This window comes from Pezoporus wallicus, unplaced genomic scaffold (assembly GCF_028554395.1).
Source record: "Pezoporus wallicus isolate ANWC-B61680 ecotype Strahan unplaced genomic scaffold, APGP_CSIRO_Pwel_v1 contig_10012, whole genome shotgun sequence".
NCBI classification, from domain to species: domain Eukaryota; kingdom Metazoa; phylum Chordata; class Aves; order Psittaciformes; family Psittacidae; genus Pezoporus; species Pezoporus wallicus.
Window position 1 is genome coordinate 189,484 of NW_026638213.1, and position 12,449 is coordinate 201,932.

At 49.8% G+C, this 12,449-nt stretch overlaps 1 protein-coding gene across 13 annotated transcripts in view; it reads right to left on the reverse strand.

Moving 5' to 3' along the window:
- TSPOAP1 (TSPO associated protein 1) overlaps positions 1-12,449 on the reverse strand; it is a 66,098-nt gene that overhangs the window by 39,126 nt on the left and 14,523 nt on the right. For 11 of the 13 annotated variants that reach the window (XR_008972237.1, XR_008972238.1, XM_057409938.1 and 8 more), the window contains exons 3-7: positions 10,897-11,025; positions 9,000-9,176; positions 5,513-5,791; positions 1,924-2,031; positions 988-1,071 (exon numbers count right to left, since the gene is read on the reverse strand). Coding sequence is in view for 11 of the 13 variants with exons in the window: in XM_057409938.1 (XP_057265921.1) it covers positions 988-1,071; positions 1,924-2,031; positions 5,513-5,791; positions 9,000-9,176; positions 10,897-11,025 (777 nt within the window). In the remaining 2 variants the exon portion in view is untranslated. The remainder of the gene's footprint in view (positions 1-987; positions 1,072-1,923; positions 2,032-5,512; positions 5,792-8,999; positions 9,177-10,896; positions 11,026-12,449) is intronic. The other 2 variants (XM_057409935.1, XM_057409936.1) reach the window with 1 other exon arrangement.

Here is a 12,449-nt window from a genome sequence, read left to right on the forward strand (position 1 = left end):
AACTCCAGAGTTTTAAATGCCTGGCTCTGACACCAGGGTCCACTCTGGAGTTCAGCAATAAGAGCTAGCTATCCCTCTTGCCTTAGAGAATGTTGTCTCTGAGCAGACAGGAGAGACATTGACTGATTTTGTCAGGTCCAGTCCATCTGCAGCAGCTTTGTACAGCATTAGAGGAATTCAACAGTTGCATGATTACACGACTCCACATATTCACACATACATTTCCCCATCCCGATGTTTTACAGATCACCAAATATTGTCTGGCTATCCCAAGAGCTAATTCCCTGCATGCACAGCCTACATCCCAGTAAGTTGGTCCCTTCTTGACCTTGAAAAGGTAGTGTTCCTTAAATGCTCCACTCTAACCCAGGCAATGACACCAAGCTATGCACAATGAACTGCACATGATCTGAGCTGTGCATTAGAACTGACCTGAATTGAGATTTGAGCAAGACATAAAGTATCTACTCAGAAGGTAAGTATGCTTGGCTTAAACTATACATTATCACAATTACTCACGCCACCAGTGCCGCTCAGCAAAGTAGAAAAGAAGGGAGAAATTCAGATGCTGTGATATGACCTACAAAACCTCCACGACATTAAACAGAGGTGAGATTTCATCCAACAAATAAGATGCATGAGCAAAAGGCTGTTGGTTTGTGCAATTACCATCTCAAGATGCAGAAATCTTTCGTTACTTGTCTGGAGTGCTTGTGAAAATGTCAAGTGTCTCCTTGAGCTCGCAAAGGCCATGGAGCTCCATCCAGTCATTTCTGCAGCTATACTCAAGCCACAGCTAGCTGACAGACTAAACAAACAATTCCAGCCTCAAGGGCTGGAGCCTAGAGTTTGTGACACTGTTCAAATTAAGAGAAAGGCTGGTGGCTCCTTATTAAGATAAACTGAAGAGAACCCAAGAGAGGCACACAACAACCTGGCTCCTCTTCTGCCATCACTCTCACAGCAGCAGTCAATAAGAACACTTACCAGTTCTTTGCATCTTTTATGCTTTTTCCTCACTTCATGCTCAAGGTTTTCACATTTTTTACGCTTTTTCTTTAGTTCAAATTCCTGCATGAAACAGGCATAAGTAGATTAACAAGTCACATTCTTGAAGTGTGTGAGAAATTCAAGCCCAGTTTCTCAGCCCCAATGATGCATTAACCAGTTTAATTTTCTTTAGAAAAACTTTGTGGCAAGCAGAAACAATATAAAAACCCAGGGAGATTTTTTAAAAGCCCAAAAACTTTCCCAGTGAAGCAGCTCTTCCCCTCCTCCCCTGAGCCTTTCGTCTTCTGGGAACAGTTCTGCATTTCCCATTTGCACAGATTGCTCCTATTTTGTACGGAACAGTGTGGAGAACAGGATGCAGGGGACAAGAAGACAGAGCTGTGCAAAATATCCAGCCTGAAACGCCAGCTGTGCTATCATAGCTCCTACTTTAATCCAACTGACATCTAACAGAGAGCAGACATCCCTCTGGTTATGTACCTTTAACTGCAGTTTCTTGCTACCACTCTTGGTTCCTCAGATAGATACAAACTGCCAAACCTCCTTGTGTCCTAGTCTGCTGGAATAATTCACACAGGACATATTCCCCACATAACATCTGTCCCAGGTCAGCCATACCTGTTTCCAGTTCAAGTGAGGCTAAACCAAACACAGCACAAAATCTACTGGCATGTTTCCCTCTCATTTTAGTGTGACATACTCCCCCGCCAGGCCAGTACCTGGAGATGCCACCTAGCAACTCTCCATGCAGATGGCCTGCGCTTTCTCAAGGACTCCCCAGGCTTCCCACTTCTGCAGCGCTCCTGCACCTAGAAAGACTTCACTCCCCAAGCTCTCTGCATGGATTGCATAGGTGAAAACCCCAAGGGAAAGTAGAGCACTCCTTCACCCAAACCCAGGCTCACCACTCACCAGCTGCTGTATCTGTTGGCTGCTCTCTTGGTCTGTTATTGCATTTCTGGGAGGGAAATTTTCATGTCCTTCAGAAGCAGGTCCCAGCGGTTGCACACTTGGTTCCACCTGGAAAGCAAGATGCAGAGAGCTTGGGGACAGCCAGGACTGTAGAGAACATCATGCACAGAGAGGGAGAAGAGGGTCTCTTGACAGTACCACCAGAGAGCACAACGCTCTGCAGAAAAACCTCTGCACTGGACATGAAGAAAGGTAAAAACCATGCTAGGGATATCTCAGCCACCATAGGTCTGTGCTGGGAGTTTTCAGGAGCCCAGCACAGATCAACGCAGCTTGATTAAACCACCCACATGCTACAGTGGGCTCTGGAAAGCTCTCAGATCCAAGTTTCCACTTGTGCCTCACCTAACGCCTCTCACAGCCCTCTCCGAAACAATAAAGAAGATGGATTCAGTCCTCTGAATTTTCACTCTCAATTGCTATTTGACTTAACATTGTCAAAAGGGCTGTGATAAACTTTTCAACCCTGAATTTAAAGTTATTTTTGATGAATAGATTTTAGGGAGAGGTGACCTTTAGGATCGCCAAAGCCAACTTGCACAGAGAGCAAGCAGCAGGATTTGGTGACTCCACTTCAGCCTTTAACCTCAGTTGAGCTCTCTGCCCAGCTTAGTCTCATTGCTATTTATCAGCCATAAAATCTTCTGACAATGAGGACAGACTCTCCTGAACCAGACAAATAAAGAGCATCCATGAGAAACACCATAATGCAGGTTCCTGCACAACAGAACCTGCAGAGTCAGTTGAAAATCAAAGTATGGAAGGGCTGTCCAAGGAAGACCAGTGCACAGCAAAGAAAGGTCAAAAAATCAGAAGTCTGTGCATCCCTCTTCGTCATGGAGGAATTTGGAACAGGAACTTGGAACACTGGCACAGGGTGCCCAGAGAAGCTGTGGCTGCCCCATCCCTGGCAGTGCTCAAGGCCAGGTTGGATGGGCTTGGAGCAACCTGCTCTAGTGGAAGGTGTCTCTGCCCATGGCAGAGGGCTGGAACTGGATGAGCTTTAAGGTCCCTTACAAATTTAACCATTCTAGGGTTCCTTGATTCTATCAATTTGGAGGGTCAGGGGCCACCAGGGTAGAAATCTCAGACTATGAAGAACATAGCTGAGGATCTCTCTCAAACTGAATTGTCTATAAGAATTGTGGAGGCCAACAATATAAACAGTAACAAATCACCAAGATTAGGTAATATTCACCCAAGGGTTCAAAAACCCCCTTCAGCATGAACTGAATCCCTCACTTCAGCAGTATGTGACTCAAGGCATGCAGTGTGTCACCTCTGTGACACTGCCTTAATATGAAGCAAATGAAAGGTGGCAAATACGAAGAGTACTCCAGTGGAGATCAGCGGAAACACATCTGACATGTGTTCCAGGCAAGCTGATAGAAATGACAACAAAGATTAGGCAGATACTTAAAAAATACCCCAAACAAAAGTATAGTGGGGAACTAGAACCCACACTCACAAATCTGTAAAGAGTTGTTAGCAGACAACTGGGTGAGGGAGACCCAGATCAGTACAGTCTGCCTGAGTGCACTGAACACATGCAGCTACAGTGGTCCAAAAGGCTTCTGCAGACACTGAGCCACCACAGGAGGAGGGGGGAGGTTTTCTATCTGGTAAATTCCTAGTAAAAACGAAAGGACTAGTGAAAAGGCAGCAGGAACCATGCTCTGCATGTACTGATAGCGCAAAGAGCCAAACGATGAAGAGGGCCTCATGACACAGAGCTTACAGAAGGCCATCAGACAAATGATGTTTTAATAGAACCCAGTGCTTAGACAAAAAGGCACAGAGATCTAATGGGAGAGAAAACTTCATTATGCCACCATATAAATCAGTGATACTGCGCCCGGATACTGTGAGCAGCACTGCTTCCCCAGCACAAAAAAAAAGTACAGAGAAAATGGACACCAGGAGGAAACAAAGATGATAAACCCTGAAAAATGGGAGAAGCTGTAAAGAAACAGCAACAACAACTAAAACCAAACACGGCTGAGAGGGGCCTGTAAACTGGGAGTGGCTTGGGAAGGACGAACAAGGAATGAATATTTAACATGCCTTCTATAAGAGCAACGAATGAGCACAGCTGGTGGGTCCTCATACAGGCAACAACCGTGAGACTGCCCCGGAACACTGTTATTACCGAGAGCTTCGTAAAGCAACCGGGTGAACCGACACCAGACAAACGTTATCGGGAGCCAGCGGACGCCCCACCCCGGCTCAGGAATCCAGGGACTGCCGGCGCTGTACGGAAGCGGGTGCACCGAGGCCCGGCCTCACGTACCGCCCGCCGGGCAGCCCGGCCCGCCGCAGCGCCTAAGGCCTCCGCCGATCCCGCACCCCGCTAGCGGAGTGCTCTTGCCGAGGCGCCCACCGGGACCGGCCCAGACCTCGGCCCCCGAGGAGGGCAGAACCCGGCGGCCGACCCCGGCCCTCTCCTCATGGAGGATCCCGCCCCGAGAGCCGAGGACCAGCCCCGCTGCCCGACCCCGCCAGCAGCGGAGGCCCCGGCGGGCCTGTCTCGTCAGGCAGAGAGCGGCCCGGCCCCGCCCCGCCGCGACAAAGCCGCTCTCAGGAGTACCTCAACCCGCCCGGCTCGGCTCGGCCGTAGCGGAGGCCGCGGCCATCTCTGTCCCTGCTCCCGTCCTGTCCCGACCCGTCCGGGCGAGGAGCACCCGGCCTCACCTGCCGACTGCCCGGCCCGCGGCGGGAAGGCGGTGCCCGCTGACGGCCGGATTTGCCGGGCGGTACCATTGCACTGCGGAGGGGCGGCTGGGCCCAGACACCGGGGCCGGGAGCGCCGCGGCTCTGCTCTGCAGCGCGGCCTGGCCAGAGGCCTGGCCCGCCTCGGGGATTCGCCTCGGTTGGTGCTAACCCGCCGGGAGAAGCGGAGGACGGCGGTGGGGCCGTGCCTGCCGCGGGCTGGGGCACACAGAGCAGCAGGAATCCCTGGCACCGTGGCCATGGGTGCCCACTGGGGGCCAACGTCCAAACCTCAGCAAACAGCCAGGATGCATGTGTTCAGCCAATGCAGGCAAATAGCGGTGTTGCCCTGTTCCCCTGGAAAACAGCACAAAGCCTCAAGTTAGGGACGGTGAGGAGGACTGAGCCCTGGCATGGCTCGGTGTCACTGTATGAGTGGGCTGCCAGTGGCATCTGTGTCCCACTCGAAGTATGAGACCTGGCCCTAGAAGTTTAGAAACCAGCACAGCACCTATTCATAGAATCCCAGGCTGGTTTGTGTTGAAAGGGACCTTAAAGCTCATTCAGTGCCAACCCCTTGCGTGGGCAGGGACACCTTCCACTAGAGCAGCTTGTTCCAAGCCCCATCCTTGGACACTGCCAGGGATGGGGCAGCCACAGCTTCTCTGGGCACCCTGTGACAGTGCCTCAGCACCCTCACAGAGAAGAACTTCCAGATATCTAATCTAATTCACAGTGGTGGAAACCACAGCGCTCACGTACTCTAGGTAGTAATAGTAACTAAGTAATTAAATAGCAAAAACTTAGATTGCTGACCCACTTGTCTCACCTCCCTGGATGCTCCCCCTTTTAGTGCTGGGTCTCCCAGGCGGGCCTCCTTGGGTAGAGGTGAACCTTTGTTGCAGGTATTTAGCATTGGTACGGGCAGTCCCAAGCGTGTGTCAGCACTCGGCAAAACACCAGCTGAACTGGCTTGAGAAGAACGCAGACACTCCTTGAAGTTCTTCAGCGCGATCTGTCTCTGCAGCCGCAACACCTCCCTCTGGGACTCCCGCAGCAGCCGGTCAAACTCAGTGACATTCAGACAGTGAGGGTCATCCTGCCAGAAATGCAAACATGACATCGTGTTGCTGACAGCTCTAGAAGGTGGAATGGGTCAGGGGGGAGAATTCACATGCATACCCCAAAAGCCTTTCTGAGGAGAGACTGGTGAAAACCAGGTAAAGTGGTATGTAAAGATTTCTGTTTCCTGGGTCTTCAAAGCCTCAAAAGCACATTATTCCTCCAAACTGTGGTGCTTCTGTAGCTATAGCTGCACAAAGCAAAAAGGCTTTTCTAAATGTGTGCTTTCTTGGGGCTTGCCGGCAGAGAGCGTGCCGGGATAATGTAAGTTCATTTCCCAGCCTAACCCGAGCCTTAACTGTTTTACTGCCTTGATGTGGGCGCTAGCATTCTCTGCAGCCCTAACGGTGGTTGAGGCTTTGAATGCTGGAAAGAATGAAGAACATCTGGGATTTGTTCAGTTGTCACTCAGGATAACGTTTGCTTTTCAAACATTCCTGATTCCTAACCTCTTCAGAGACAGCCTGTGGGAATGGGTGCCTAGCACAAGGGGTCACTCCCATCCACTCTGGACCCCAAACCAGCAGCTTTTGAAGGAAACCAGTGCAATCTTACTCCCACAAAACCAGTAAGAATATGTCACCAGCTTTTAATTTGAAGAACTGTTTAATTCTTCAAAGGTTTTCAAATTGCAGGAAGCTGAAGAAACACGTACCTGCATGTCCATACAGACGTACAAAAGCGGATTGTGAAAACCTGTCTTTACAAATATGCTGCTGGAGGAGACATTGCTCATTCCCCTGGAAAGCTCCTAAGCCAGTGAATTCAATGCATAGTTGGTATCCAGGACAAATTTAATCTGCTTCCCTGTTCACTTCTTATTCACCCTAAAAATAATGTGTGCTTTATAAATACAATTTGTGTAGAAAACCATGGTTGCTCTCATGCTACAAGGGGGAAACTGAGGCAGCATTAATGGGAACTGACTACAGATTCAAGAAGTGAGCATCTGGGCCTCCAATGTGCCAAACCTGCATTGAGACTACCAGTGTAGTAGCTCTTTAAAACAAAATTTGCTGTGGCTCTGTATAAAATCTCCCTTCCCCCACCAGAAAAGGCAGCTATTCCCAACAGACAGCCTCAGAAGCCTGGGGGAACAAGAGAGTAGAAAAAAGGCTCAGTCCTGTGCTCACAGTTTCTATATACACATCCCCTGCAGCTGCCTTGCTGTTCCCTGCAATCCCTCGCTTCCAAGAGTCCACGCTGCAAGAAATTGCAGCCTGGTTTTAGGGAAGCTGGGGTTTAGTTGGAAGCCCATCATGAGACTGTGATCTCAGGAAATCATTTTACCCTATCCTAAGAGCCCTGACTTTGCAAAACAAGGCCAATGCAGAGTGTCTGACCTGCCACTGGAAAGGAGTAGATTCATTTCATAGCTACTGAGAAATCTGTGCTGATTTAAATATCCTAGATTCAAACTGATTTGGTTGCAAGCTCTGAGTGTGCACATATCTCTGCATATAACCCCCTTCAGTGGCATAATGCCTTTTGCACGCTGCAGAGAGATTAGGGGAATTTTGAATTTTAACTAGCTGGAAATTAAAATTTAATGAGCAGTTGCTTGAGAGAAAACTGGGAAAAAAAAAACAGATCAGACAGAACAATCTGCTCTTCCTGCTCTCTTCTCTGCAAATTCCCCAGTCATGCTTCCAGTTTCTGCCTTGGCAGCTACACAAGTAGACTATCTCACCTTGTGAGCCAGGGTGGTCACCCAGGCCCCAGGAAGGCAGTGGCTAAATTCCTCAACCCTGAGGATTGCCCCCAGGTGTATTTCCTTGGCTGGTAATGAATCTTGCTCACCTGCTTTTGTCACATTCCTCTACAATTTGTCACCTGTCCCTGGCAGATTCAGACTGCCCAGCAAGCTCCGCTATGAAAATCAGAGTGCTTTGGAAAGCTCTCCCTCGGGGGGAGGTGTGTATGGGGGAGGGGGTGGTCTGCAATGAGAAATCAAAGGAACAGGAAGGAAATTTCTTCTTGCTGACACCATAGAGCATGGTCAGACCTGGATAACTTTCTCCTGTGATTTAATGCCAGAAATGATCAGTGTCAGCTCCGTACAAACAGCGAACAACACCCAGTCATTCTTGTCCTGACTAGATCTAGGTTAGGGAAAGACTGAGAATCTACCTTTAAACCCACAGTTAAAATGAACATATGGGGAGCTCAGGGGCAAAAGTAAAGCTGCTTTCTGCGAGGAAGTATTTGCCACCTAAAGATCATGTAAGATGGGGAGGTAGAAATGTAAGCATTCAGCTCACCTGGGTGCAGGAATGTAGGATTGCATTTGACTACATCTGCATTAGCAAAACAGAGGGAAACCAGTGTCAGCCCCAGTGTTACTGAGCTGCTTCTGAGAGTTTAACTGATCTCAACTGAAAACTTCCAGCTCCTGAGCAAAAGATGTGCCTGATATACCCAAAACAGGTTACTTTAGTTACTTTGAGTGGGAATTGTTTCAATTAGCTTCAGATGTCTGTAGAGGCTCCTTTCAGAGTCATTGCAGAGAAGAAGTGCTTTGAGGGAGTGGCATGTCTGACCAGTTTCAGACATCTGTCTTGGGATGAGCTTAATTATCCCTTTTATCTCACCATTTATATCAGCTAGTCTTGTGCTGGTGCTGAGGGGAATGTGGGTTACCAGCTCGGATGCAGGAACCCACCCCTGTATAATGATTTGCACCCTTGGTCACAGTCATACAAGGATGCACCAAGTTATCACCAGCCTCGTGATGGCTGTGAGCTCTCAGAAAGCTGCAGGTTAAGACACAGGATTTAGACTGGTGCTTGAGAATGTGCTGGGTTACTTTCCAAAGACAGACTTTAAAAGGAGGTCCTGGGTTTGCATCTTGCTTGAAGCTCTGCAGTGTGAAAAGCCATCCTGCATCTGTGACTTCTTGGGGTTTTCCAGGGGAAGAGATTTAATCACTGCTGAAAATGGCAGCTCAGACCCATGAATTCTTAGAGGGACAACTGGGGTGTCCCCCGGCACTCTGTTCTGGAGGGGTCTGGGCACTGTCTTTGCCGCACACTCACACAATGTGCCCCATCCAACTCACGTATCTCTGGTTTCAGTCTGCACTTGGTACTAATTACCCTCACACCACTCCCTGGAGCCTGGTTCCTATCACTGTTGTTGCGCTGCTTGTCCCCAGCCACTGAGTGATGCCCCAGAAAGTGTCTCACCTTCCCTGCGAAGAGTTTAGCCTGCAGCTCCCGGCACTCCTGCTGCAGAGCGTCAATCTGCTTGTCTTTTGCCAGGAGAGCACTGGCCTGCTCTGTCAGGTCCTTGGCACGCTGGCGGGCAAATGCTTTTTTGCACAGCTCCAGGCTGGAGCCCTTCAGAGGCACTGGAGCAGTTACCTGCACCGGAGAGAGCAGAAGGGAGAAAGCCACATGAATTGATGCTCATTAACCACCACACCGTCACCTCAACAGCCATCAGGCAGGGAGACGAAACTGCCAAGAAACTCAGCCTAGCCCCAAAGGGCAGACAAGCAGAGAGAGGAGCAGAGGAGACCTGTGGAAAAGTGGGAGGCAAGAGGAAGGGCTAGGCAGAGAAGTGGGTCAGAGAAGAGGTGGAAAGGAAAAGGTGCTCAGCAGATGAGGCCAATGGGTATAGTCAGAATGGGGGGGCTACAGGCAGGGCAACAGTGGGTGGTGTGAGGAGACAAAAATGAGATGAAGGAGTAAAGACAGGAGGAGGCAGCAGAGGAGGAGGGGAGGATGCAAGGAAAGATGAGCATGGGAGCAAGGATGGAGGTGGTCAAACCAGGAAGAAAAAAGGAGCTTCTGTGGTTTTCTAGACAGCGGGAAAGAGGGGTTCAGCATGAATGGGTGGAAGACACAGGCAAAAGCAGAGGCAAGAGAGAGTCCAGCAAGGACCAGCAGAGTCTGGGGAGGACTGGGAGATGTTCAGCAAGAGAAGGAGTTGAGAGTCACATGCTCCCTGCGAGGGAGGGAAGAGGAAGGATGGCAGTGGGCTTCAGGGGGCAGCAGGACAGACAGGGACAGGCAGCAGGCTGGGCACAGGCTTTGGGGCTGCCTGGCCACAGTCTCTCTGGGCATGGAGCTGCCTTGTCCTGCCTCTAGCCTACCCTCCACGAGCCTCATCCATCCAAGTGCTTTCTGTTCTTGGGAGACCTGGGCCAGCACAGGAGCCCAGCCAGTTGGTTCCCCCAGGGCTCAGACCATCACCACCCCAAAGCTTCACTCAGGGAAAAAATAAACCAGTATTTGTATGGCTGCTGGAGGTCTGCATAGCTGTTGGATGTATAGCAGATGATTTCTCTTAACATAGTATCTGACAAGTCCATCTGGCAGCAACTGCTGCCCTGCAAGTACGAAAACCCCATGATAGATGGGCAGCATGGTGCCTGGGGACAGAGAGGGCAGGCAGTGCTAGGAAAATCACCTACCTTGTCTTCAGCAAAGCTTTCACTTCCTCCTTTCTACCCTAAGGGGCTTAAATGCTCCACCACAGTCACTGTTTCCAGCTTACTACACCTTACTCTGCAACAATCCATCTTTAGTGAGTCCATGCAAGTTCCTGTGCCCAAGATCCCACATGCTGCAGCCATCTCCCACCACTTCTGCATGGTGTCAGATAACAAGCTGCTCTTGGGTTGGAGAGAGAAAAACCAATGCAGCTTGCACAGCAATGCAGGCAAGGTATGGATGGCGCAGAGCAGAGTCTCTCACCCCTTCCTGTTTTGCTTTACTACACTCCTTATTCAAGCACTGCCTGTTTCATTTTTGGTAAAGTCAGATGAATTATTTTCACAACTTGCCTAAGGAAAGCTGAGCTGATTACCTTAAACTAACACCTTAGGGGAAGGTCAGCCCTTTTACAGCCAGAAACCAAGAAGGAGGAAATTGCTCAAAGCCAGCTCCTCAAGCAGGACCAGAAGCATCTGTCGATGGCTGGGGTTTGTGATTCTTGCCCTGCTAATGTGCAAAGCATGTTTGCTGCAGGTTTAAGGGAAGGGAACAGACAAGGCCTTCCTAGCTCAACAGTGGCAAGTCCCGTGATAAGGTGCTTTCCTAGCTTAGCTTCCCAGTAGCAGCAAGCCTCTGCGCTCACCACTTTGAGGTTTGCCTCCTGGAGTTTGCGGGCTCTCTCCTCCAGGCGCTTGGCAATCACCGCCAGCTCCGCGTTCTTCCTTTTCAGGTGCTTCACCTTCTCCTCTGTCTGGGGGAAGCAGCTCCTGCGCTAGAGAGCAGAAGGAGAGGTTTGAGGTGAAGCCCCAGCTGTAAGGGGAAGTCAAGGTCCTTGGCCCTGCCTAACCTGCTCTGGGCCCACAAGCTTTTCCCAGCCAGGGCTTGGCCTGTTCTCCTGTAACTATCCCAACCGTTAAACACCAACCTCTCCTATTGTTGTCTCCCCAGTCACTGAAACCTCTGGTTTTCCTGGTATTTTTATTAATGTGACCTCTTAATCCCTGTGAGATGTCTCTCACCCCACCCCACTCCATCCCGCTTGGTCCCTTATCCATCCATAACATGCTTGTTGTAGGCTCTGCCTTTGCTGTCTGGGACTCAGCATCTGTCTATTCTGACCAGCCAACCTTTGGGCTTTCTCTTCCAAAATCATCCTAGTTCATTTCTCTGGAGTTACAGGACTCAACACATCACTCAATATTTGTGCTGCACAACCACTGCAAGCTTGGCCATCATCCTTTCTCTCATGACACCAAAGCATGAGTGGGGGAATGGGAGGAAGCAGCTTAGGACTTCCTGATGTTTGCAAAGAAAATTTCCTTTTTCTTCTTATTGATTCCGCTTGCTCTTAATCCCCTTTTATTTGTTATGTGTCTGTTTCAATAAGCTACTGCTTGCTGATGGCTCGTTCGCTCAAGGTCATACCCACATGTGTTGTGATGTCTTTTCACATCAGTAAAAATGTCAGGTCAGCCAAGCTTTCCAAGGACTTTTCTCCCTACTCCTGTGACATCCCACTTACGGGCGCTTGCTGCTTTCACCGCTTTCCTTCAGCTGGAAGACTGAGGCTGATTTTTGAGAGCAAGTTGTGATGAGAGCTTACACGATACTGCTTTTCTCAGATCCTGATAAGTGATAAGGGTAACCTGCAGCAGGTAGGTCAGACTGGATTTATGCTTTTGGTGCAAGAAAATTATCTAAAATACACATGTTGAATTTGGTGATATAAATCTGAAATGTTGAGCAATCAAATTTTCAGGGATCCGGGGTGGCTGCATCCCCACACCATGGGGCTGCACAAGGGGTTGATGCTCTGCAGGAAGGATGCAAGACAGGAATGTCCCCTTTTTGTTTGTCCTGAGAGTTCTAGCTGCCCACCAGGGAGGGGGCAGCGAGGCAGAACAGGTGGCCCACACCATGGCAGCCTTGGCTTTGTATGCAGCAGGGCAGGAGCTGGGTGCTGAGCTCCTGTGGGAGCAGAGGGCAGTGCTGCACTGTCACCCAAAGCTGAGGCTGAGTGAATCAGTGTTTCTGCTTTTCTAAATAAAGAGGAAACAGCAGACACTTCCCCCTGCCCTGCCATCAGCTCACTGCCTTGCTCTCTGCCTGCTCTCACAGGCGGCTGTCTTAAAGCCTCTGGTAGCCTTAAAGCCTCTGGTAGTTTACAACAGCATGTAGCACCGGCCACAGATGGGA